Genomic DNA, 27,861 nt, shown 5'->3' on the forward strand with positions numbered 1-27,861 from the left:
CGCGAGACCACCTCACGAATCGGGAGCTTACCCTGTGACGTCACATAGCAACACCAAGCCATCTGCTTGCCACCCGTCAGATTAATCCATGAACGCAGATCAATAACCAATTATTTCCTCGTTTTTTATTTTTCGTACAGCAAATTATAATCTCGGAGATACTTCGTTGATGTCGAAGACATGACTAGCCACAGATTTTTTTGTTATTCAAATCAAGCTCCTCAGAAACCCCAATACACGGACTCCCCGCCATTGATGTTGACACCAATACGTATCGAAGAGCATAGGACATTGAAAACATTCAACACTGGCGCCTGTTAATAAAACCACGGCTGAGAAGTTATTACCTTTTAAACACCCTATTATTGAAGGCGATCAAGCATACATAAATCATTTCTTATATCAAGCTTGGAATAATTCAGACATTGTGACGGATCAAGTTCGTGTCCATACTTTGTCCATATAAACAGTGTATTGCACCGACATATTACATTCTTATGTTAACACATTCCATTACATCAGGAGATTTGTTGGAATTTATTGATCTGAGTGAAACTTGGTACCTCATGAACATAGGCATATAAATACATTACTTGTTGGAAATCTTAAAACATGAGCTTATATGATAAAAGCGAATGATAAAAAGCAAATTTGTTAGTTTCCATTTCACTGTATGTTCCTGCAATATATTTTTCTAGTTGGTAACGAAGCTAAAGGTTGTTTTAGGCCTGTGTATTGACAAATAAATTGTATTGCAGGTATCCGTATTGTAATATATTGCCAGCTTACGTGTTTGACAGTGACAATAATCACACACGTCCATTGTATTTTCTACATTATAAGTCTCTAAACATATATGATATTTTTGTAAAATAACAGTACATGCAAAATTCAAAATTAGGTTGCATTATCAGGGAATCTAGTTTCTTTTCTTTTCTTTTTTAATTTATAGTATTACACTTTGTCGTTGATTCTAATTTAAACCATATGCCACAAAAAACTATTTCCCAACATACCGGATCTCAGGAAAAAAGCGAATGCATAAATATCGTCTCTAAAAGAGAGACTGGTGTTTGAAAGAAGTCTGTGGTCCTCCCGTATCATTATTTTACAGTGATGTTTAGCAAGCGGTTGACTTTTCTAATTTTCTTAGCAAGTTAGAAAAAAATCCTTGGTAGAGTCAATACAGTTAGGGTCTGATGCAGATAAAGATAAACAAGAGAAACTGTAAGCTTAACATTTGAATGACCGGAAACTTGCAAACGTTATCCAAAGGCAATTGTATGGAATCCTAGAACTGGCGTTGCCGCATTGTCGCACTTACAAAAACAAGAAAAAAAGCGTCAAAGTGTCACGAAATACGACCACGCGACATTTTTGCCATTTGCCGTTATTTTGCGATTTGAATAGTATTGTGTTGTTCAGTCAAAGGACGACAATGTGACATAACAACAATGTCCATTCTAGGATTCCACTGCAGTGATATCCAACGTATGTCCATTAGGCTTCTGTTGCCTCATGGTGGAATTGTGCATACAGGACCTTACAAGGGGATCAACATTATCTTAAGCTTGTATACATGTGTAATATCCCACTAACGATGATCCACGGGTGAAAGTGTGTGTCATTCTTAACTGTGCTAACGTTATCCTCAAGGAGGCATTCGCAGATACACAGGCGAGCAAAATGGAATTCTCTTCTTTTTTTTCTTTTTTTTTTTTGAAACGCACTAAACTTGTATCTAATTAGGAATGTGTGCATTTAAATCGTTTGTGTAACAACGAAAATATTAACTGATAATTGTCTTATTTCCAAACGCAAGTGTATTTTATGAGTGCAATATGGCATATAGACCCTGTGACACATGTATGTGCCTGCGCTCGGCCATGGCTTCAAAACACACGTACATGTTGTCTTCCCATGTACTGAATTATACACTTTGATTCGACAGATTTACAAATGAAATGTAGTTTTACCAAAAAACTGCAAGCATGGAAAAATATGGCCTACGGGCTGTAACAGTACATCGAAATATCGATGGATTGCAACTGTTGAGTCTCCCGTAGCAAATTAATCGACGGTAGAAATGAAAAAAACTATTGATGCATCAATAGTATGAGTAACTGTCGATAGTTTATTAATTGACTTGACTTCAGTGATAAATACGCAGAGCAAAATACGGGATGCTTGGGTGCAGAGATGCAGCTTCATTGAGTCTATGTTTTAAACTGTTTACATGAAGTTTCTTGTCAGTTATTAGAGAAACTGAAACAACTTCACTTGTTTACATTTCAGATAAACTGTACATTCATGGGAGAAATTACTTCAAATGAGACAATTCGAGGAGAAACCAACATTATTGCAGTAGCATGTCGCAGTAGACTTTCGCTTTGCCAATAGCATGTCGCAGTAGACTTTCGCTTTGCCAATAGCATGTCGCAGTAGACTTTCGCTTTGCCAATAGCATGTCGCAGTAGACTTTCGCTTTGCCAATAGCATGTCGCAGTAGACTTTCGCTTTGCCAATAGCATGTCGCAGTAGACTTTCGCTTTGCCAATAGCATGTCGCAGTAGACTTTCGCTTTGCCAATAGTATGTCGCAGTAGACATTCGCTGTCGCAATACTTGCTTTTCCCTCCACAGCCTTTACAGACACGTTCATACAGCCAAGGTGCTGTTACCCCAACAACATATATAGAGTCATATATAGGTTTAAGACGCGGAACGGGATCAAGTGGGAATTTTAATGCAGATCAACGGTCTTATTTGAAATCGATATTGGTGTGACACACATACAGAAGTACAGTCCCAGAGGACGCTGGAGTTCTGGTATTGTGAAAATTGTTCTGACGTAAAACACATCCGATCCACATTGTTTCGTCAAAGTCGCTACAATTTCTGACTGGTACACCATACACATATAAGACTGACTGTGTGTACTTTAAACATACATCTCTTGTATCGATTCATGTACCTCCGGTCTGTACGACTTGGCACGACACACCGCTGATATCTGAATAGTCCACCTGACATGTATTCATACGATATCTTTCACTGTGTGCTCTATTATGCCAATTTTCATTTACACAAGCCTAATGTTGACAGTTTGTGTAGTATAGATATTATGGTCACCATTTTATCCTCCAAACTTTAAGCATTTTCTCGGTACTTTGATAATTCCTTGTTATTTCAAGTTTCTTTCAAAAGCACGAAACAAACAAGAAATTGCTCTAAGTAACAAGAAGGAAGGAAAACTCAAGTATTTAAGAAATATTCAAAAGAGCGAGCAATGTTGCTGACAAAACATAAGTTGGAAATGTGACAGCATATAGGCTTTAATAAAATAACGACTGTTATGGAAGTTTAGTGTGAAAGTATGCATGCCTGAGGATTTCATGATACGTGTCACGGAATGTATGAGTGATTGGGATCGGTCCGTCATGGATAGTATACCAGATATCACCGTTTGGTAGTTTGGTGCGAGAGGGATACCCGGTGTGGTGCACGTTTTAAAAGTTCACGAATAGCACAAGTCACCAACAAACCTGCAACACATAAAAAGCGCGCATCGGGTATTTGAACCCACGATCTCTGTATATTGTGTGCCTCGCCTGTGTACCTCTGCATGAGAGTGAGGAATGTGACGGTTGTAAAATTAAATGCAGTTCAATGCATTAAAGGCTGTGACCCCTCAACATAAGGTGTGCTGAGGTATAAATGTGCAATCGCTTTACGTCTAAATGGAGGAGGCGATCTCAAGGCGGCGACATGAGTGTGAGGCATTTTTTACTCTGTAAACATACCGACGTAAGGGACTTTCTCGGCGAGCCTTTGACTTCAAACACCGACAAGAGAATACATGTGGTAAACAGTCTACCTATAAACGCCTACAAATCCCAATGACTGAATGTGTGCATTTCCATGTACAATTATACCTGCAGTCAAACACCATTATGCCAACTTTTCATGTGTCGTTCTAAGGGCATTTTTCACATTTCTTCTAAAATAGCAAGGTCCACAGCGATTAAAGTTTGTATGTGAGGATCATGTCTTTGGGGTCTCAAAGACTGCTCAGAGTCTTACGATCTGATCTAAAGATGGCCGCCATGGCGTCCATTTTGAAAATGCAGTTGAGCCCATTACAGAATTTGGTATAAGTAACATGCATTCTTCTGCTGATTTAAACTCGAGAAGCTGAGGAAATTAATAGTCTTCGAAATTGTGTTTGTAAGGTTTGGCGAGAGTCAATGTACACAGTCTTTTTCACCAAACACTTTGAAGGGATTGTTTGTTCACATGGGTCCCACCCTGAGTTTACATTGGTTTCCTTGATAACCACATAAATAAATAAATAAATAAATAAATAAATAAATAAATAAATAAATAAATAAATAAATAAATAAATAAATAAATAAATAAATAAATAAATACTTATCGTTGGAGTATCCTTTGAATGTTGCATGTCTGAAGTGTATTATGAACTTACTTTCATCTTGGTAGGTAATTCTTATTATTACATTGTGGCAATGACTTGAACTTTCGCAATAATTTCTCTCGCTTTTGACACTGGTGGCGGTTCGTTGTCTGACTTGAGAGACAAACAGGTAAAGAAGAAGCCATGACAAAAAAGTGACTTACACATATACTGTGTATATTGGAGATGGTTATAATTTCAATGAAGCTTCATTTTGGCATATTTCGTTTTTCAAATCATACACATGTACCATTAACAATCTCGGGGATATTGGACGTACAAGACTGATGAAATTTAAATGATGAAGCAAGGAGGAAACATCTGATGAGGAGAAATTAAAGGAAAATGTGACAGTGTGCTCAATTCCTGTGGAAATGTTTGATCTGTATGAATACTTTTTCTCATACGCATTGGCACTGGCTATTGGTATGGTCGCAAAATGGAATATCCTTACTTTTTCTTAATGATATGGTACTAAGGATGGGAACTTTTATCTAGGACCACATACAACAGTTTAAAAAGAAAGTACAATTTTCTGCCATATATTTTGACTTTAATTCAAGATTAAATATTTAAAGAAATACCTCCATATCAGTTTGGGTACAATGTATGAAATCCATGTCTGGTCTCACCCCGTGGAATATTGATGGAATATTTCTTTAAGTGTCAAACCATACTAGGTCGCTCCATATCAATTTGGTCAAACAACTAGGTGCTGTATAATAGAGCAGGGAAATCTCTGAATACAAACCCATGTATTTTCTACACAACAGACCCACTAGGAGTTAATTCCTTTATGCTAATGAGGAAGAACTAAGAAGTTTACCTGCAATTTTATATTTTAATTTGTATTGGATGAAAGGTATATTCTGTATTATGTAGTAGATATAAACATGTCTTGTTTAATAAATGGGACTATGCATAAACAAGCTGGGCTGAAATCCATCCTCTATGCATATGCATGTGTCTCCTTACAGGGTGCAATAAATGTCCAATGGGATTAATGTGATGGACATTTTAATATATTTAGGGTGTACTCTGAAACAGGGGTTGTGTACATAAACCTATGGTACTCTACATAAGCTTAACAACACTGATAAAATATGAACCTTATATTCTTTACAAAAAGACCCTGGGTGGTCGAGTAACCAGTCATAATGAAGTTTGATTCCTAATCACAGTGTGTGTAGACAATTCTTGATGTAGAATTTGTATTACGCTAGAAATCTGCTTACAGAGTTGTAAAACCAAACTCACTCAAACAAACCTGGTTTACCTGATCTAAATGCCATTATTTACTGGCTGGTATTATATAACTAGAAAATTGTGACTGTATTCTCCAGTCTTTCACTGACTGACCAGTGCACATATAATGAGGATGTTATATAGTATGAAAGGAATGGTACAATGCCACTTGCTGATGGTATATGAGGTAGATGCTATTAGTGTGAAATCAATTAACATATTTTGGTTGCCAGTATTGTCATTCTTTTTCAGGATTAAACAGGTTGTGTTGTTGATGTTATCATTCATTGTTTACTGATTAAGTAAGCAATCATCAATATATATCACAAGATCCTGTTGATAATCCTGACGGACACGTGCGATGCCCACATTGTCAGATCACAATGGAAGCACAATCCACTGAGCTTGATCTGTGAATCCACTGGACCTGGGTGAGTGAGTTGCCATTTACACCGCTTTTAGCAATATTCCAGCAATATTCCAGCATTATCACAATCTGGGACTCCAGAAATTGGCTTCAGACATTGTACCCATGTGGGGAATCAAACATGGGTCTTTGGCATGACAAGCGAACACTTTATCCACTTCTAGACTGTACCACCACCCCCAACTGGCCCTGAGGCAAAATGGGCTTTGGGACCTGTGTTCAAGATGCTTGCTTTTATCAAGATGCTTTTTCATATAGGGCTGATCAACTGAGATACCATGCTGCAGTTACTCATGGACACCCCCATACAGATTGTACACTAATTTACAGGTGACCAGTCCTTGTTTTCATCCATTCATGCTGTGACACACAGGATGGTGTGACTCATCCTGGGGTTTGAGTCACTGACCACCTGCTTCTTGGGTAGACTCTCTATCCACTAGACCAAGAAATCAGCTAGGTCATATTGTTGCTGGGGGACATTTTTAACACCAGCTTCCCACTGGGTTATTGTATCCAATCATTACCACAGAAACATTTATTGTTGAAGACTGTACTTAAGATTTCAATGCCAAACAAACATAACAAGGACACACATAGCAAAGATATTGGTGTAGTTTATTTGTCATTTGCTTTGAAAATAAGATGCGATATCTGATAAAAGACATTACACTGAGACATGCATCGGACTGGTGACGGGTGTATTAGATACTTCATCTACATACAGTAACTTAGGTAACCTACACACATCTTAATATGAAAACAAGGCAAGTATGACAAAATTTGTGTGGTTTCATAAAATCAGAGCAGCTTTACTGGGAATTCTACATCACTATGATTAAGCACAAAATTCCAACAAAATGTAAATTGAATGTACTGATTTCAAAGTTGCCTGAATATCCTACACATCAACTGAATGTGGTAAAAATTTCCTAATGCTTTTCAGAGACTTTTGTGGTAATAATACTATATCTCTTATTTATCATTTTGAGCAAAATATCATCAAAACAGACATAAACTTACATATATAAAGTAACAGTGAGACAATATCTTTATCAGCACAAAGACATATTGTTGAACAGATACAACCTGACTATGAAACAGCTAAAACAATACTTGGTAAACATTCATTGTAAATGCTGTCAGAGCACATCAACCATTAAATTGTCAACATTAAACATGACCGTATATACACAATATTATGAAAGCCCATGATGATATATTCTATTAAGAAGTATTTTGTAGATGGGTAAAAAACCAAGTACATATTCTGCTGATGACAAAGTACCGGTTCGAGTGACACTGCTACTAAGAGGTGTACATCTGACCGTATTATCCTCCTGAGAAGCATAGAACTTGTAATATCACACCTGTCTGCAAGAGTGTTGTCACAGATATGTGCATAGAGACACAACAGCTAAGTGAGCAATGATTTTATGAGGACTGACGTGGTAGTAACAGACAGTGAAACAAAATATTTACAAATGACATGTGAAATATTAAATTACATTTTAACCAACAACCATCCATTGTGCCAGATAATAATTTATTAGATTATCACCTGAGCAAAACTGCCCCCTAAAAATCTCTTGCTCTTCCATCACTGTATGCATACTTTGTGCTGTAATTTTCTAGTACGAGTGTTTGGTGCGAAATGCCCGACTCAAATATTTACCAAAATTACCAAACAGAGTTACCAATATGTTGGGTTTTTTACTGAAATAAAAAATATGCATCTTTTGAAACCTTTTTGGGCAAAATGGACAATGTTCCAATAACTGATAATACCAACATTAGTATGTACATTCAAACGCCTAACAAACATAGAGAGTAAGCAAATTTGTTTTTCCACCATTCTTTGTAATATATCAGCTATCTATATGGTTTCAGTCTGTAAACAATCAAGTATGGACCTGACACTCCAGGTTTCAACAACATAAGAATCAACCCAACCTAAAGTGACATATGTCAGCATAGTGAGCAAGCCTGACTCACCCAGTCCCATTAGTTCCTGCTTACACACATGGCAGGTAATACCAAAAACTGTAAAACTGTATAGAAACAATGCTCAGCATAAAATATGGCAAATTATACCCCCTGGCATGTAGCTCACCATCATCATTGAACCACTGCAACATTGGCACTTGGAATTATTTCCAACCAGTCTTCATTAATATACATTTCAGTGACACCCATACAAACAAAGAGAGAGCGGTAAATGAGAGAATCATAGATATATCCAAGCTTTCTTTATGCAGTTGGGGTTCTACTTCTAAGAACTAACATTTATACAATGTCCTCTGATTGTAGTCATATAAGTAAACACTGAATTTCCTGAGCACACAGACTGACAGGCTTACTAAAGCTCATTCCATGATGTTGGGATCTGTATGTGTGAAGGCTCTAATGGTTCATATAAAAGTCTCATTTTATAATATGTCCATTAGCATACAGGTAGTCCAATTGGAAAAATCCCCCAGGCACTGTCTTGCCAAGGATATATAGATTCAAGAAAAATATGTTTGTTATTAATTTTTTTTATCTAACTAATATATTTGTAATCATTTGCAATTTTGTTTTTAGTTATCTAAGGTGATCAGAGCAATTTGTTTTTCTTAAATCAGTGATGACTGCCTGAAAGAATAAAAGTGTTCTTTTGTGAAGCTAACAGGGTCACCAAATAATCACTGGAAATAGGAGCTCTTGCTTTTTGTAACACACAAGCTGATGCCTTCTGACTAGGTGAGCAATTATTTTTTAGAATTAGTGAAAACATATTGGATACAGTCAGATCTTGTGACTGACAAGGTGTGAGCAATAATACAAATATCCATGGTTTTCAAAGAATCAGGTACAGCATTTATGCAAAGAGACCTTTGAATAGATTCATGTTTAAGGTTCATATATGTCTATTCTACTTTGAACTAAAAAAAAACAACCAAAAAACCCCCAAATACCACGAACATTTCCACAGAACATAACCTACAACTATTAAAATATTTTGAATTTTATGATGAATTTCACAATCTTGCACACATATATCCATGGTTAGTAGGGCTGCGCAATACAACTAGCTTACTGGTTCAGACATGAAAACAAAACAATACGCCGATGTACTTTCACATCATAATATATCACAATATGAAAATTCTCTTCAATACCCACCCCTAATCTTTCGTAAATGTTTGTTCCTGAGCACCATCTCAGTTTGCTCTGCAGTCAACATACCAATCCACCACAAGGTTAGGGTGTTTGTTCCACCAAGTCGTATTTGCTCACTGTCGCCCATGAACCAGTTGGTAAAACAGAGACTTTGTGTTCTGTAGGAGAGCCCCTGGAGGTGCAAACTCTGCTACCTTGCCCTCGGCCATAACAAGGACTCGGTCGCTGTCGAGGATGGTGTTGATCCTATGGGCGATGGTGAGGACAGTGCTGTCTTTGAACTCTGTCTTCAGTGTTTCCTGGATTAGGCAATCCGTGTCACTGTCCACACTCGCAGTTGCCTCGTCAATACACAACACCTAAACACAAGCAATACACTGTTATCTTGTAGGAAGCTGAAAATTTTGTGGAACTATGTGCACCTAATATGTGTGCATGTTTGCGTGTGTGTGTGTGTATGCATGTGTGTGGGTGCATGTGCGCACACACATAAAGGCCCATTTGAGTGCAGTACGAGCCTACTGAATTGCTGCCTTGACTCCTTCACATTCACTGACTCTGATCTAGTCAGTTCTTTTTTTCTTTTTCAGATCCCAGGTACAAGGTGCTGTCTTTTAAATTGTTTTGGGTGAGTGAGTGCATTTGGTTTTATGCCATTGTTAGCAATGTTCCAGCAATATTACTACTGTGGAAACCAGAAATGGGCTCCACACATTGTACCCATGTAGGGAATTGAACCCAGGTCTTCCCACCCTAATTGCTTTTGAATGACACTAGCATCAAATGACAGGCCTTCCTCTCCTTTCAGTTTTGGTACAGTAGACAAGTGGTTACAGTGCTTGCTTTTCATGCTGAACTAACTGAGCATGGTAAACACTGCAATCAGCAATACTTCAGCAATATCAAGGCAGTCACACCAAAGACCTAGTTTAATTCCCAATACGGGTACAATGTGTGAAGCTCATTTACATGGTCCCTTTTTGTGATACTGCTGGAATGCTGGGAAAAGAGGTGTAAAACCTTGCTCATTCATTGCCTTGGGCAGATTCTGTATTTGACCACTGAGTCAGCTGAACTAATTGTCATAAGTCTTTCCAGGGTATGAAACTCCCAAAATTTTCAGCTAGACTACAGGACTGACCAAAATTTAACTGCCCACAAAATATCTTTAAAGATACATGTCTTTATTTTAACCCAAAAATCCACCATCAGTGACTGAGCTCGGTCGAACACTGCTCTTAAGTCATATCATGCCATGTTAGGCTGATAGAGGGAACATGGCCCAAAGTAGAGTAACAATTTGGTGAAACCAATAAGACAGGTTGCCAACAGACCCAGTATAATATATATGATAAATCTGTGATTCAAACAAATGTGGGTGAGTGAGTGAGTTTAGTTTTTCAGAGCACTCAGCAATATTACAGCTCCATGGTGGTGGTGCGTAGATAAGCAAGTAACTGAAAATCAGTTCTAGCCTAGACCTGTATGGGTTGATACAACAAAGCATATATATAACATACCACTTGGCTACCAATGTCTCCAATTGTTTCCAAAAATATGATTTTGTTTGTTTAATTCTGCAAAATTCCAAGCATATAACAGTGGTCTGTTATTTACTGAATCGTAAGACTATGAGGATCCATCTGTGATCTTGGGATACAATGTCATGCATCAACTAAATCAGTGATTCTGACCACCTGATCCCATTAGTCGCCTCTCATAAGTTGCTGAAGACCGATTCCCACCCAGATCTTCAGAGTGAGTGAGTGAGTTTAGTTTAACGCCACACTCAGCAATATTCCAGATATATGGTGGCGGTCTGTAAATTAATCGAGTCTGGACCAGACAACCCAGTGACCAACAACATGAGCATCGATCTGCACAACTGGGAACCGATGACATGTGTCAACCAAGTCAGCGAGCCTGACCAGCCGATCCCATTAATTGCCTCTTACGACAAGCATAGTCGCCTTTTATGGCAAGCATGGGTTCCTGAAGGCCTATTCTACCCCGGGACCTTCAGAGGTTTCCTAGAATACTCCACTGTAAAATCCAGCGTGTCTTTGTAACTAACCTTTGCATTAGTGAGGATAGCTCTGGCCAAACACAGAAGCTGTCTCTGACCAACAGAGAAGTGACGCCCTCGTTCAGCAACATCTGCATCTAATCCACCAAGCATCTCCACTGCTGAGTCAAGGTGACATCGTTGTAATGCTGTCCACAGAAGATTGTCTGTGAATGTGGAGGTAGGATCAAGGTTCTCTCGAACTGAACCACTGAACAGGAATGGATCTTGTGGAATGATTGCAAGTCTGGACCTTAAATAAAGATGCACTGTTTCAGTAAACATTATGCCTATGTCTATTTTCAAAATGTGCTACTGATGCAAGATGCTGTTAATGACCCTGATGCTAATCCTTTTGCTTTTTCAGTTATAATCTTATCAGACTTGATAACATGGTAGCTAAAGCTCTCTGAAGCAAAAGTTCATTAAATACAATATCAATCATAACTTATTTAATTCCTTATTAATAATTTGGGTGAGCGAGTTTTAGTTTTGCTATGCTTTTAGTAATATTATAGCAATATCACGGCGTAGGACACCAGAAATGGGCTCCGCACCTTGTACCAAATTGAGAATCGAACCCAGATCTTTGGTGTGATGAGCCAACATTTTAACCACTAGGCTAATTTGGATTAATGATGCAAGTCACTTGCTTTAATGAAAATGACAATGAATTCTTCACCTGATATCTTTGAGATCAAGATGATGGAGATTGATGCCATCTAGAGTTATCTCCCCTGACTGGATCTCCACCATTCTGAAGAGCACCAGAAAAAGGCTAGATTTTCCAGAACCTGTTCTTCCAACAATGCCAATTTTCTCTGCTGGTTCTGTTTCAAATGTAACACAGTCTAGGGCATTAGGGAGATTGGGTCGATACTTCATCTGCACACGGTTAAAACTCACAGCACCCTGTATAGGCCAATATGGTGGGGGCTGAAACAAACACATCCACTCAATTAGACAGAGCTGAGATAATGGTAAATAGGAAAAGTAAGCATAAGGATACTATTTTCTGTTAAATTAAATGAAGATTCAATTAGATGAAATGAAACCCTTTTCATTCTCTCAATTTTTAAAGAAATGTATAGCATTACATATCAAGTCTGACTTAAATTACCAATAATTATCAATAACATTACAAAATCATATATCATTTGAACTTCACTAAAATGAACAAAATGGTGAACTTATCAATATTTATCTTTAAACCCAAATGCTCTCTAATACAATGCAGCAAGACTGTGGTAGCCTAGTGGTTAAAGTGCTTTGGGTCACGTGTTCGACTGACTATTGCTGAGGAAACAACTATTGCAATAGTGATAGTTTATTCAGTGTTCCCCCTAGGCACATTTTGGAGGGTGCAGCACCCTGCCCTTTCACTTTTGCACCTTGCCCTTTTTATTTTGCGCCCTGCCCTTTTTATTTTGCGCCCTGCCCTTTTTTGCCTCAATCGCTGTCGTTGACTATGACGAGTGTGTATTTTCCGAAATGCTTTTTTCAAATTCTAATCTTAAAATACAATCTGAGAAGAGTAAAATCTTTAGAATTGAAGTCATAAGACAATTTGACTTCAGATATGTTTTGTTGTTTTTTCAATAATCCCCACCCTCTGCCCTTTGAGATTATGAAGTGCCTTTTTCCATGAATTTACCCTGCCCTTTCTGAACCCTAGGGGGAACACTATTATTGCAACATAATATGGCGACAGCGATAGTCTATTTCCACTTACTATTGTGACCAACTATGGCAATACTACTGAATAGTTTTTTTCTCCTTGAATTTCTCAAATGACACAACAATGACAATAACAAATTTATCACATACACTCCATGATTAGAAATCAATGCATTTTCCTTTATCTTTAACTCAAGCTGCTACTCCATGTAAAATTTTCCTTTGACAAACAGATTCCAATTCACAAGAAGAATATAGTTATATGATCAAAGTCAGTGAGTGAGTGAGTGCATGAGTGAATGCGTGAATGTGTGAGTGAGTGAGTTTAGTTTCACTCAGCGATATTCCAGCTATATGGCGGTGGTCTGTAAATAATCGAACCTGGGCCTGGCAATCCAGTGATCAACAGCATGAGCATTGATCTGTGCAACTGGGAACCAATGACATGTCTCAACCAAGTCAGTGAGCCTGACCACCTGATCAAGCTAGTAGCCTCTTACGACAAGCCTGATCACATTTTATGGCAAGCATTGGTGGCTACATATTATCAAGGCCATGGCAGCAACTTACAAACAGGACTCCTTCCCACTGCTCACTGGGCACATCGTTGATGTACTGGTCAGCCCTTTCCACACTGACCAGCTGTTTCTCAGTCTCAGTGAAGGACATGACCACACCCCCTAGCAGGTTGGTTATGGACAGAGAGTATGAGATGGCTAGACCAACCAAACCTGGAGGACATAATGACACATATTAACCAATGTTAACCTAACAATTATTTCTTACAGACACAAAAAGAAATGTTTGATAAAAGACAAAGTAGGCTAAGGGACCTTTAAGCCTAATAGGAAAAGACATCTTTTAAGTGTGTTTGTTTTGTTTTAAAGTGGTGAACACCAGGAATGAACTTCACACATTGTACCCAGTCAGCTTTAAAAATGTAGAAATGTTGATAAGAAAATGAAAGCACTTTTTCAAACGGCAGACAATCACTTACAATATATGTACATAGTGTAGTTGAAATGTGTGAAAAAGGATGATCGTTTTCATTCCAAGATAGAATATTACCTTGTGCATGTCTTTGACCCAGGTTTTACTGTGTTTATGGATGTACAATCAGGTTGGGCAAAATAACTGATCACCTTCAAGTGTTGTTTAAAATCTCTACAATCATACTAAGTGTAACTCGAGTAAGTGAGATTCCTTCAGTTTCCAGTCTGCGTACACACATGCAATCACTTGAAAACAAAGAGCACCTACCTGGATTTACTGTATGGAAATGATGCTCAAGAACAGCTACAAATGCAACTCCAGTGACCATGGCAACACCAAGCATTTGGAGTCGAAAATCCAGCCATTTTGCTGCAACTGTTGTAGCATACTGTGCCTTTTGATTAACATCAAGACGTGACAGGTTCTCTTTGCAGAATCTGTAAACATACATTTCATAGCAATACAAGAAAAACCCACAGACTGTATATAAACACTGATTGTCAAAGGAAAAGAACAATATTAAAACAGTATTTACCTGACAACACATGTGGCATCTGTATATTAAGTTGGGGTTTATTTATCAGTATCTCTAAGAAACTAAACTGAACTTAGAGATAAAGTTTTATGCACCTACTGGTCTTGTATTTTAGATATAGACTAGGATTGAAACAACACTGACATGACTTTCTAGCATGTTTTCTTCTCTCATTCAATACTTTTGTAGGAAGGAAACGTCAAGCTACTTCAATACTTTCTTTCTTCTTTCTTTCTATTGGCAAAATGTTTGGGTGCTGAATCTACCCTTCTCATAGAGACTATGGAAACTATGACTGACCTGTCAGTTGCCCTGAGTGCCCTGATGGTGGACAGTCCAGTCAAGCTCTCTGAGAAGTGAGCGTAGATAGGAGACAAGGTAACACTGGAGATCCGCTTCAGCTTTCGAGAGGTGTGTCGGTAGAAATGCTGAAGAGGAGGGGCGGGTCACACATTTATATCATAATACAAATAATGATCATCTTGGCTCGATCCTAGTTGATTCATGTACTCGTGATCTGAACTCACTCATATCAAAATGTGTATCCAAAATTGGGAGTTGGCTTGTCACTGTCACGTGGTCAATTATAGTCAGTCAGCAAAAATATGATGTACCTATACCACTGTTCAACATAAAGGCAAAAAGGCAAAAGGAATGCTAGTGTTTGAGAATCGTCTATGTCATTCTGTTAAAATTCAACTACTTAACAATCAAGCATGTGAAACCTCTTCTTAACACAAAAGTTCAAATGGAAACTTAAAAATATCACATTATGTTCGCTCGATGGTAAAGTGTAATAGTGTGATATCTGTAAAAAACAAACCATGGGTCACAAACCTGAATCTTGTAGTACAGCAGCCCCAGTGGTACAAGCAGGATAGCAAACCATGGCAGGCCATAGCATGTAATGACTAGAGTACCCAGAATGCCATAGCTTTGTGCCAAGAAAATATTGAGGATGAAGGGCAGAGAGTCATCAATGCTGTACAAGTCTGAGGAGAATCGGTTGATGATCCTTCCTATTGGTGTTACATCGAAGAAACTCACAGGAGCCTGTAACAGACAGCAAATAATATCAAAGATTCTGTATGTGTTTTCAGGAAGCATTGGGAAAAACTGACAATAACTCAAATGCTGAAAAATAACAGCTGTTTTCCCTGCCAGTTTCCATATATGACTACAGGCAAATGTCTTAATAAACCAGGCTTGAATTGGGGGTACTTTACCCAAGTACAACTGAATCAGGATAACCTGTCTAATTTAACCTGATACTCTCTTAAGGATGTCAATACAATTAAACAGGTACTCTGACAATAAATGAAAGACTTTCACCCTTTAACAATGATTAACTTTGTTCACTAACAAATTCTTGTCAGATAATACTGACAAAGTGATTCCCTTCCAAGTTTCCAAACATCACCATCTGGCTACAAGTCAAGCTGAGACCAGCACAGAAGCATTATGTGACGTGCCATCCTGATTTATCAGGAACAGGTGAACTGAACTGTTTAATATCTCATTCAAGACTATTGTTGCATGCCTGTGCACATGCACAGCACGTAACTAATACTTGTTTTATGGTAATAGCACAACTAGTTTTAACATGATAATTCCTCTCACACAGTATAATCAGACCAGTCCTTTGTTTTATCTCCTTAATGACAAGTAACAATATTGAGAAAATTTCTGTTATACATGCATGCTTGTGACTTTTAGCCAGCTGAAACTTAAACACATTTGATTTGACACATCAGAAGTTAAACAAAGATGATTACACATGGAATACACAGTGATCACTTCTTTAGTTCTTTGACCGTATGTGACACACAGTGTCTTTAATGCACTGGTCTTCAAATGAACCCACCTTTAGAATGGATGACAGGAGATTCTTGTGCACCACACGAGCAGCACAGATGCCACCATATGCAAACAGGAATGCCCGGAACAAAGTGAAGATAGTGTTGGCTCCAGCAAGGCACCCATACACATTAAGATAGAAGGTGATGTTGTCTTCTGCGTAGGTCGTGATGGAGGAGGGAACGATGGTGCTGTTGGTCACAGATGGAGCAGAGGAGGACATAAAGGGTGTGGCTCTGCATGTGTAGAAAGTCCAGATCATATTAAATATTCTCTGCTAAGCAAGGTGTTTGGTAGATTTTTAGAAACAAAACAAATGCAAACACATGTTTATTGATTTGATTCTGAGTTGAGGAAAAATGATTGCTCTTGTTAGAAATTTTGGTTGTTAGTCTCCAGTTAAATGGTGCCAGTCTGTAAATTATCAATTCTGGACCACACAATCAAGTGATCAAGATCAAGCGCATCAATCTAAGCAATTGGGATAACATGGCAAGAGTCAACCAAGTCAGTGAGCTTGACAACCCAATCCTGCTAGTCGCATCATATGACAAAGACCAATTCTAACCCGTACCTTGATGGGTATTGTTCTAATTGTTTTCATCAACAAACATTACTTACATGTAGAAATATTCCTGGGGATACCAAGTTGAGATCATATGTGAGGAGGAATTGCCACTGATGGAGGTATTGGGAGCATGACTGTTTGTCACCCAGTAAGACAACCACCAGTCACTGATGTTTCTGGAGGCTGAAAAGCAGTTAAACAAAATCAAGTATACATTTTGACAAGTCTCCCCTATACCCCGAATGCATTGTTCCGATAATTTTATTACCTCCCTTTGCTGGCTCCGCATTCTCACAATAGCCAGTCAGCTAAGCCACCGTTGCAACTGAGCTTGTCAGTGTCAACAAAGATAGCGGTTGCAGCTGCAAAAGTTTGTTTGAAGTGCAACTCAGATTTGGGGGAAATCATACAGACAAATTGATATATCTGAAACTTTAAAAAAAATTATGGAAGAACTCCTTTGACCTCTTTCAGAGAAGTTTCATCAGAGAGATAATTTAAAAAGCAAAAGTGCATCCAGGGTATAGTGGTGACTTATAAGAACACATGCCCTGGAGATATCAAGGATGGGATGAGTTTGGGGATAGATTTACTTATACCGGGACCACTAAACACATTTTCTGAGCATGATTGGAAATAAACTTAAGGTTAGGGTTAGACTTCCTTTAGTGGCATTTAGAAGCTGGTACTAGGAAGAGGAACACTTTTCATAGAAATACAGATTCTCTATTTGCAGTGAACGCAATGTTTAGATTGTAACACCATCATCAAGCAAATGTTAGGGGTTAGGGGTAGTGTTAGCAAGGATAGGATTAGGGTTAGACTCCCACATTCAACAACCGGAAGTAGCTAAAACAAGGGTGCCAGTATGACTAAAGTGCTCAGATTCTGGAATGTTTTGAAGGCAATATCAGATCATTTTAAATGTCACGATCATTCTAGCAACACTTTGTAAATAGTAATTTACACACATCTTTTCAACTGAAGACCCATAAAAGCACATTTTCTCACCTTGCATAAGAAAGAGTGCCAAGAGCACCAGTGGGGACAGACACTTCCCCACAGCTAACCAGTAGGTCTTGTAAATCTCCAGTTTGACCACACCCTTCTCCTGTTCCTCCTCCTCCACCAAGGCCCCATCTTGTGGGTCTGTGGGATTGTCATCTTCAGGTCCTGAATCTGGAGCCTGGGCTTCAGTTCCACTGTCAAAGTTGGCCGAGATTGAGGGTAGAACTTCTTCAGGAGGGCCTACATCCAGAAACATTTCACTTGCTCAAAAGTTATAGCTTGATGGTCGATGTAGGAATTTCATGTCACCCTTAAGCATACCAAAAAATATATGAATGTGTGCGCTGGAATCTGTTTTGGTGAAAACAGTTAATTTACTGAAGTTCAGCCAGTTTAAACGAAACCTACTTCAGACACTAATGCTTTGAAATTTAGAAAAAAAAAAATTAATAAAACCCTCCAATCTGAAAACACAAAATGTCATAGCTGTACCCCCAAGTCTTCCTTTCTATCAGCTGGGGAGTGGTAGAGGGCAGATACATTATGGATGACAATCTCTTTATTCTGTTGTGATGAGATGTTTAGGTATAGATACTTATACTGCCGTGAACCAGAGTTTGTGCCCGACCACCTCAACAACAGTTACCTCTAATGACAAGCCAGAGCATGCTGATGCTGTTTGCCAGACAAACCGTAGACAAACTGAATCACTACTGATTATGTAACAGTGAGTGGGTGAGTATGGTTTTAAGCCATTCAGCAATATTCCAGGGTGGGGACACCAGAAATGGGCTTCACACTTTGTACCCACATGGGGAATCAAACCTGGGTTTTCAGAGTGACAAATGAATGCCTTATCCACTAGGCTATACCACCTCCCTTCCAATTATGTCACAGAGCATGACTCCCTAAAGAACATTTACCTCTAATGACAAGCAAAGGCATGATGAGAACAATTCCAACCTGCTTCCTACGGGTTACAGTATAAGTAAGTAAGTGAGTGAGTTAGTTTAGTTTTACGCTGCACTCAGCAATATTCCAGAGATATGGCGGCGGGCTGTAAATAATCGAGTCTGGACCAGACAATCCAGTGATCAACAACATGAGTATCGAACTGTGCAGTTGGGAAGCAATGACACGTGTCAACCAAGTCAGTGAGCCTGACCACCTGATCCCATTAATCGCCTCTTACGACAAGCATATTCTCCTTTTATGGCAAGCATGGGTTGCACAGGGCCTATTCTATCTCAGACCTTCATGGGTCACACTGTCAGTAAACATAGTACATATGGAATCAGTAAAATCTACAGGAACAACTGCAAATCTTGATCAACACATACATGTTTTGTCACACAATAAATACAACCTGTATTCTCTCACCAGTTTGTGAAATGCAGCCTTTATCCATAACAATGACCTTGTCAGCCTTGGACAGGAAGTGTGTGTGATGAGTTGACAGAATCCTGGTCTTTTGCTTCAACAGTCCCATGATGCACTTCTGATACAGGTGCTTGGCGACATGTGCATCCACAGCGGCCAATGGGTCATCAAGGAAGTAGACATCTTTATCCTGGGGATAGCACAGTTATACAACATATAAATACACTAACTATTACAATCTCCTGATCAATAATTGTCAAAAAAGACCACAAAAAGGTGGATTACAAGCTATTCAGTATTTTGAAAATTTTGTCAACATGTCAGAACTCCCTCTGTAAATTCAGGATTTTCATTTATGGCTACTGTAGATAGTACCAGACCTCACAAATGTGGACAGTTGACAGTACTCTTGAAATGTTTGTTTTGCACACAATGTCAAACCATTAAACATGTGCAGGTACTAAGACTATTTAATTACTTCTCTTATATATTCTCCAGTCATGTCCAAGTCATAGAAAAAGGAATAATTGCAAAACTGAGTAGCAGGAAATAATTATGATTTAGTTATGTTGACACCTGTTGTTCTATCTCTAATTGTTTGATTGGCATTCCAGAAGTTGGTCCATCAAGATGCAACTTTATGGATGACAACTTCTTCTTCATTGTGTTAAGCGATCTTGCGATGTAGATTGTTACGAGTGTGTATTTTCTGTATATTTTGTTATTAATTCAGTAATAATTATTATTGGGTCACAACATTTAGTGTTTTGAATAATAATTATGATGGGTAACATTTCATTTTAATAGATGGTCAACACTTTTAGGATTCTGGTTTTCCGGAATTTATCTGCTCCTAGTTTTCTATGTGTTTACTTCAGGGAGACTTATTCGAGGGCATCCTACAGTGTTGACGATTGTCATAAGTGCCCGAACTTTCGGGAAATGGCTTAGTATATATAAAAAGGCTGGTTGCTGTGTTGAGGGCGACACTCATTCATATAACTGGAGAATATACATCACTGCCAATGCTTGATCATCAAAACCCATCAACGCCTGAATCTACATTATCTGCTGTCAGACCAATCGCTGTGTTTACATTCTGCATAGTTGATTACCTCTCGTACTGAGACTTTGGTGAGTTTGATACATTATATCTTGTGACCCATTGCCTTAGATATTGTCTCATTTGTATTGAATTTGTAATCAGCATTGTGGCTATTGACTTGTGACTTTGTATACCTTGCTCTTGTTGCATAATAATACAGAATTTGAACGTTTACGACTTGTCTTTGTTCTGTTTTGCTGGTTCACAGGGGGATTTCTTACATCGTTTGTCACGGTAAATTCTGAACTGTAGCAAGATTCTTACATTGTTATCAAGCTAAAAGTCGTCTCTCCCATTTGCTTTATCAACAATGTCAACTGACCCCCTCAAAAGGCAGATGTGAATCATACACACGAAAACAGGTGAATATGTACAATGTAGTAATAACTAAGCCATATAGCATAGGTGGTATTGTTTGCTTGCATGAACATCAATTGTATGTATGTTAAATCCTGTATTTACCTGATAGACTGCTCTGGCTAGGGCGATCCTGGCCTTCTGGCCTCCACTGAGGGTGACGCCATTCTCCCCGATCTCTGTGTGGTCCCCTGCAGGCAACATCTACCAACAGAACATGTACATGCAGGTACAGCACTCAACATTTGGGCTGCAATGAATACACTATGTGGTGAATATGATATTTATCATGAATACTGGGTAATGAATACGAATAATTATTCACAAGTACAATATTGTAGATAAGTGATTGATGCACAATATGGAAGTTGGAACGCCCATGTTTGACAGTGTTATGTTGTCCTAACAACAACCATTTATCTCATGCCACTCAAATTTGGAATGTACTTGTTGCAGCATCCTTGGCAAATGAACATGACTTGCGCTATTGCAAGGCCATTCTTTAACAGTAAGGCCTCACTTTGGGAAAGGACATAAGATTTCATGTGAAACACACTCCCTAAAAACACACAAATATTTTTTAATACTCTGTAATGGTGACCACAAACAATGAATTGAATTCATGATGGGCTATGGTTTGATTCACTGAACATGCAAGTGAATCATAACAGCCTGAGACAACATTAAATGACACACATGTCCATAAAATACATTTCAGGGTGATAGTTCATGTAGATCTCCAATTGTATCAACACTGTATCATTCACAGGTGTATATCAACTAACAAAATGCTGTTAAAAATTTAACTGATTGAAGAAACCAATTCTTGTACTTTCCGTAAAACAAGTGTCAAAACCATAATACATACAAGAAACAACATTAAATGACACAGACTGTTCAGCTAGAAAACAGGAACTACGAAAAGCTAAGAATGTTCAGGATATGACCTAAACAGATTTGCATGCCTGTTTTAAAGGGGCATTCTAACACCATCAATATCAGGAAAACGTGCAACTGCTAGCATATGGAAACAAGTGAGAAGTCCTTTGTGATATAAACTAATAGCAATGCATCCAACAGGCTAACATGAAGAAATTAATTCATTGACGTGATTCAATTACAAAGCTATTCATTCACCATTAAATTTTAGGTGTTTTCCGATAAGCCAGCTTTGAACCAAGGAAAATGATCAAATAACATCTCATGAGTATCAAATACACACATTGTTCATCTTCATTTAGAGAGGCACACCAAAGACCCAGGTTCGATTCCGCACATGGGTACAATGTGTGAAGCCCATTTCTGGTGTCCCCTGTTATGATGTTGCTGGAATATTGCTTAAAGTGGTGTAAAACCATCTTTACTCACTCATTTAGAGAGGTGCAGAGATAAACCCATGTATTTCATGCACATAATTCACAAAAGGACAGAACATGCTTGAAAAGACATGCCTAGCTCACCTTCAAATCATCAACCAGAGCACATGCATCCAATACATTGTCATAGCGTCTGACTTCATATTTTTTCCCAAAGAGGATATTTTCTTTCACTGTTGCATGCTGGATCCATGGTTCCTGTGCAACCAGAGCAAATCCATCTGACAAGTTCTCCACTGTCACTGATCCACCATCTTTTTTCATCTCAGCCAGCAGTGCACTGAAAAGGCTGCTTTTACCAGATCCAACTTTCCCAATAACGCCAACAAACTGACCCTGAAATATGGAAACATTTATATCACACAAATGAAACAATAGTTTTATCTATAAGCCTTTAAGGTATGACAAAACCGACATTGTGATTAAGTGGAAGATCTGGTGATACGATCCTCATTTACAATCAATATTCCTAACTTGTCTTGATTTGCCTTGAAATAATCAGTTGGGAATACTCGTATTCATCTGGTGTTGAAAATTTGATAAACATATTTGAATCTGAGACCACAACAAATTCTGGTTAAGTGATCAATGGCATGAGCATCAACCTATGGAATTGGGATACAATGACATGTGTCAACCAAGTCTACAAGCCTGACCACAAGATTCCAGTAGTAGCCTCTTGCAACAAGCATGCATTGCTAAATACCAGTGCTACACCAAATCTTCATTGATAAATCATGAAAAAAGATTTAGAAAGATAAAGAATTTCATGAAAATAAAAATAAGTTCTTCTTTTGATAAACTGCTGTTACCTTATCAATGTTGAGATTGATGTCCCTGAGTTTGAGTGTGTTGGCCGTTATTGAGGAAGAAGACTGCTCTGAAGACTGGTCTGGAGACTGGTCTGAGGACTGGGTTTCGGAAACGTTTTGCCAGGAGAAGCTACCATTGTTGACTTCCATTAGGGGACCATGAAGGGCTGTTGATGGAGTTATGATGTACTAATGATACATACTAACGTTTTCATGAAGTAACACCCATCAATCATAAATACTTAATATCTTCTGTATGTCTTCTCTAGCCATACATCCTTTTGACATACATGTATTAAACAGATGCTGCATATTACTTGTAAAATATTGGCATACAATAGGTGATAATGGTATGTTAGACTTCACCCTTTAGTCAAAACTAACACAGTATGTAAGGAATGTCATTTATATTGAAATTATACCAAAAGCTAGTAAACCTCAATCTCGATGTCTCCAGGGAATACGTTCCGATAAATCTCTGCTATACCCTGGATGCATCTATGGCATTTTATTACCTCCCTTTGCTGGCTCCGCATTCTCACAGTAGCCAATCAGCTAAGCTGCCATTACAACCGAGCTTGCCAGTGTCATGAAAGATAGCTGTTGCAGCTGTAAAGGTTTGTTCATAGTGTGACTCAGATTTGGTGGAAATCATACAGACAAACTGACTAGTCTAAAACTTAAAAAAAATGCAAGAACCCCTTCGACCTCTTTCAGAGCACCTCTGCACTGTTTGTGTTGCCAAGTTTAATCGGTTAGATAATTTAAAAAGGGAAATTGAGTTGTGACTGGTACTTCCCAGCATAGACACCTGATTGGATAAAAAGCAAGCCAAGGGAGGTAATAAAATCATCGGACTGAGATGTAAATGCATCCAGGGTATAGTGGAGATTTATCAGAACATATACCCTTGAGATATTGAGGATGATAAATCTAGACCTGAAAGGATTAAGAAACAGTCCACAAATACATGAGCTGATACTGACATATATTTCCCTTGAATTGGATTTATATTTACCTGTGGAATGTGAGTAGTATTTGTCCATGTCTAGTTCCTCTAGCTTAAAGAATGCTTGGACTCGCTTCATAGAGACCCATGCTTCCATGAGTCCATTCACTACCCAGGGGAAGGCATTGAGAGGACCGATCAACATCAGGAACAGAGACAGGCTTGTGAATACCTGAACAGAATCATGAGCATAGGGAGGATACAACTAATAAGGTATTGAATGTATACTTCATACTTTGTCAGGGTGTCAAATATGATAAAAATGTACAGTTTAAGTATTAGCTGAATTGAGACTAACTTCATCTGAGTTTGAAATCTAACAAGAAAGAAAGTGAAGGAGTCCTTCTCACAACCTTAATGTTAAAAATGAATGACGTTGATGGACCTGAGATTCATATTTTATGGGGGAAACCTAAACAGATCTCTTACTTTTCAAATACTGCTTATTCAGTGTTATCCATTGAACAATTATTTAATTAATGTAGCTGAAAGATGCAAGTCAAACCATTGTTAGCAAGTTACAAATAACCTGTGATTCCTTTTGTAAGTGGCAGTGAAGGGCATTGTAAAGAACCCATAACATTTATCTTTACAATGCTTTGAACTATATACCATGAACAGTGAACAGGAGTCAAAACATTGATGATAGTGAGTGAGTGAGTTGGGTTTTACGTTGATTTTTATCAATATTCCAGCAATATCACAGTAGGGGACACCAGAAATGGGCTTCACATTCATTGTATTCATGTCAGGAATTGTACCTGGGTCTTTGTCATGAGGCTACCCCACTGCCCTATAGATGGTGGTACTCATTATGACAAAGATGATAAATACTAAGGAGGATCATCATTTTCTGTACACTGGGTAAAGGAACCAAGTAGGAATTTTGAAATAAGAAACGTTTTTCTTTTGAAATGTTATTTAACATAACAAAGTGGGTAATTGTGTTAATAACTGATCAGGACTATGTCATCCACACATGTGTTTCTTGAATTGCTTTAAAATATGCTGACTGAGCATATTATTGCTGACAACAATACTAGCAAGTGAGTGAGTTTAGTTTTACAACCCACTCGGCCATATTCCAGCTACATGGAGGTGGTCTGAAAATAATGAGTCTGGACCAGACAATCCAGTGATCAACAGTATGAGCATCAATCAACAACAATACTAACTGTACAAAGAAAGATATTAAACTATTTCAAAAGTTCTTACTTTCGCAGCAGTAAGTTTATTCCCCATGAGTGAGTATGTTGAAAATGTGAGAATGGAAATCAGCACAGGTGTTGTCGCCCAAAAATACACACAGAATGCATCCAGATACTTCCGGCCTTTCAGACTCTTTAGCTCACCATCTCTTATAGTTTGGATTCTCTTCAAAAAATGCTCTTCCCAGGAATAGAACTTCACAACCCTGATACCATACAGTATTTCATTCATCAGCTGAAAAATTACATTAAGGTTACGCATGTTCAATATGACATATATATGTATTTTAAGTAAAGAGTGAGCATGGTGGTGATGTGGGATGATGATGATGATGATGATGATGATGATGATGATGACGACGATGTTGTTGATGTTGATAACCACCTAATAACATCATTATCACATAAACCTATGATACATCTTCTAGAAACACAAAGTCACAGTGATCAGAAGCTTCCTGACGCAATAGACAGAAGGAAATTCACTCATATGCATGGATTAAATTCCGAGATTTGACAATATCCATAAAACTGTTACATAGGAAAACATTGTTAATTTTGAAAATAGGCAAAAAGTAGTCATTATCTCTAAGAACTAAATGCTCACGTGTCATCCACCTTACCTTAACCCTGGCATCCTTCTGTTCCATCATTGTGTTACTGAGTTCACCAATCTTGATGGCCAGTTTTCGGTTAATGGGAATGAGTATAATGGCAAATGCAAGACCAGCTAAGAAAGCGAGACCCACTTGCTGATGAAGAAGATATAATGAAACACCAATCTGGAATGGTAAACTCCAGAATGCATGAAAGCTTGGACAGAAATTGACAATACGATCTGTGTCTGTACTCATAAAGTTCACGATCTGGCCAGTGTTGAACTTGGACATTGTGACACTACTGATAGACAAAGCCTTTTTGTAAACTGTGGTAATGACAGCACATCTAATCTTGTAGGCTACAGCCTGAGAGTTGTAGTCAAACTGTGTGGAACACACTGTTCCCAGGAATGTTGATATCATGAGGCCTGCAGCATAAATATAGCCATGATATTCAGGTTCCTTCTTATTGTCAATATAAGACACTAACAGATTTAAAAGAATGGGACCAGCAAACCCCAAACCATCTGCTAGTAATTTTAGAATCCCCAAGAGATAATATTCCACACCAAATGCAGAGTTCAATGCACGAAAGAGGCTGTCACTTTTAGATTTTGAACTACCATCTTTATGTCGCCCAGACCTATAACTAACGTATGAGTCCCTGCCATTGCTTTCAATGCTATTCAGATCACCAGGAGAGTCTATAGATGAGTTGATCAAGTGCTGGTTTTGCAGTGAGTTTGTCAAGGTTTCTTGGTTTTCAGATGAATGCAACTGCATGTTCTGTCTCCTGTGAAAAATGACTTGACTAAATTCATACTGTATTTTTTCTGTGCCTAATCTGGTAGGTAAAACAAATATATCATTAGCACTTTGTATCATATGTTTAGCACCACGAGACATCATGGGTTGTACCCAGTGAAATGAAATCCAAGAAAGACAGTTGACGCCTTTCTCTGCTTGAAGTATTTCCAGATTATCCGGTTGGTCAACTCCACCATATGATCTTATATTATCCCACGACAAGACTTCTGTTTCCGGTGAATCATAGTTGAGATTTCTAGTAAACATGTCTGTCCTATAAATTCTTCGTCTGTTTGGGATCAATGTAACAAGATACATTAATTGTAATCCAAGAGTGACGTAAGTGGCATATTCTTCAACAGGGTTGTGATTTGAATTTTCCTCAAGATGTTGAATGATCACAGATCTCATGTGAATACCTAGGGATACCATAGTCATAAGGAAAGTGATAAATACTGCTAGAGGACCCCGCATTGTTATGGTATGAAGATACCGTATACACCACACATATACAGTGTGTAAGCTCCAGGCGAATACAACAACACCAACAGTAACACAATCCGCAAGACTAGTCTTTAACTTAAGTAGAGTAACTGAGAAAATAATCTGTAACAGTGGACATAAAATCAATAAAGCTGTCACCAGGAAACGGAACTTCAAAAACCATGTCCATGACACATGTAGTTCGCTCCCTGCGAAACGTTTCTGGCTTTGAGCAAAGTAATATGCACTAACTAGTGCAAGAAGAACATGTGTGGGGCACACAAACACAATCAGCTCAAAGCAGTGACTGAAATCATCATGGTTCCAAGCAGTGAAGTTGCCATTCCGACCACATAACTGGTGCCAATGCCAATTCATGGCTGCCATGTTCCTCTAGGATTTATTGATAGACAGAATTTGTCAAATGGATGGTTTGTGGAATCTTCAAACTGCAACCTGTTTATTCGTTGTGGTTAAGGAACTGCATTGCTCATAGCAACCTCTGATCAATAGTCCTTCTTTCTTGATATACCCAGCAGTGACGTAATGCAGGAGTCTGAGTCACAACAAAGTAAGTCTTCATTGCAGATGCGTCGTCTGCTACGGCATTTCATTTCGAGTGACATCATTCGGATAGGCTTTTCGTGGGATTTCACTTCCAGTGACTGTATCCGTTTCTTTGCTAACCTCTTCTCAACGTCCACGAAACATCGGG

At 38.4% G+C, this 27,861-nt stretch overlaps 1 protein-coding gene across 1 annotated transcript; it reads right to left on the minus strand.

Moving 5' to 3' along the window:
• Positions 1-6,744: 6,744 nt before the first annotated feature.
• LOC137294764 (ATP-binding cassette sub-family C member 10-like) lies at positions 6,745-27,613 on the minus strand. Its single transcript, XM_067825874.1, has 17 exons — positions 25,881-27,613; positions 25,265-25,492; positions 24,059-24,221; positions 23,041-23,207; positions 22,313-22,564; positions 20,958-21,056; positions 19,391-19,580; positions 18,014-18,250; positions 17,056-17,185; positions 16,442-16,670; positions 15,415-15,630; positions 14,878-15,005; positions 14,310-14,479; positions 13,620-13,780; positions 12,055-12,308; positions 11,382-11,625; positions 6,745-9,666 (listed from the first exon to the last, which is right to left on the minus strand). The coding sequence occupies exons 1-17, from the start codon at positions 27,531-27,533 to the stop codon at positions 9,421-9,423; spliced, it is 4,767 nt and encodes a 1,588-aa protein (XP_067681975.1). The 5' UTR covers positions 27,534-27,613; the 3' UTR covers positions 6,745-9,420.
• Between the last annotated feature and the right edge of the window lie 248 nt (positions 27,614-27,861).

This window comes from Haliotis asinina, chromosome 8, assembly GCF_037392515.1.
Source record: "Haliotis asinina isolate JCU_RB_2024 chromosome 8, JCU_Hal_asi_v2, whole genome shotgun sequence".
Taxonomy (NCBI): Eukaryota; Metazoa; Mollusca; class Gastropoda; order Lepetellida; family Haliotidae; genus Haliotis; species Haliotis asinina.

Coding starts and splice junctions, on each gene's coding strand:
- LOC137294764 (XM_067825874.1), bottom strand. CDS start 27,533: ATGGCAGCCATGAATTGGCATTGGCACCAGTTATGTGGTCGGAATGGC. Junction 22,565..23,040: donor TCAATCTCAACATTGATAAG/GTAACAGCAGTT, acceptor TCCATATTTCAG/GGTCAGTTTGTTGGCGTTAT. Junction 9,667..11,381: donor CTATCCTCACTAATGCAAAG/GTTAGTTACAAA, acceptor GCTTGTGTTTAG/GTGTTGTGTATTGACGAGGC.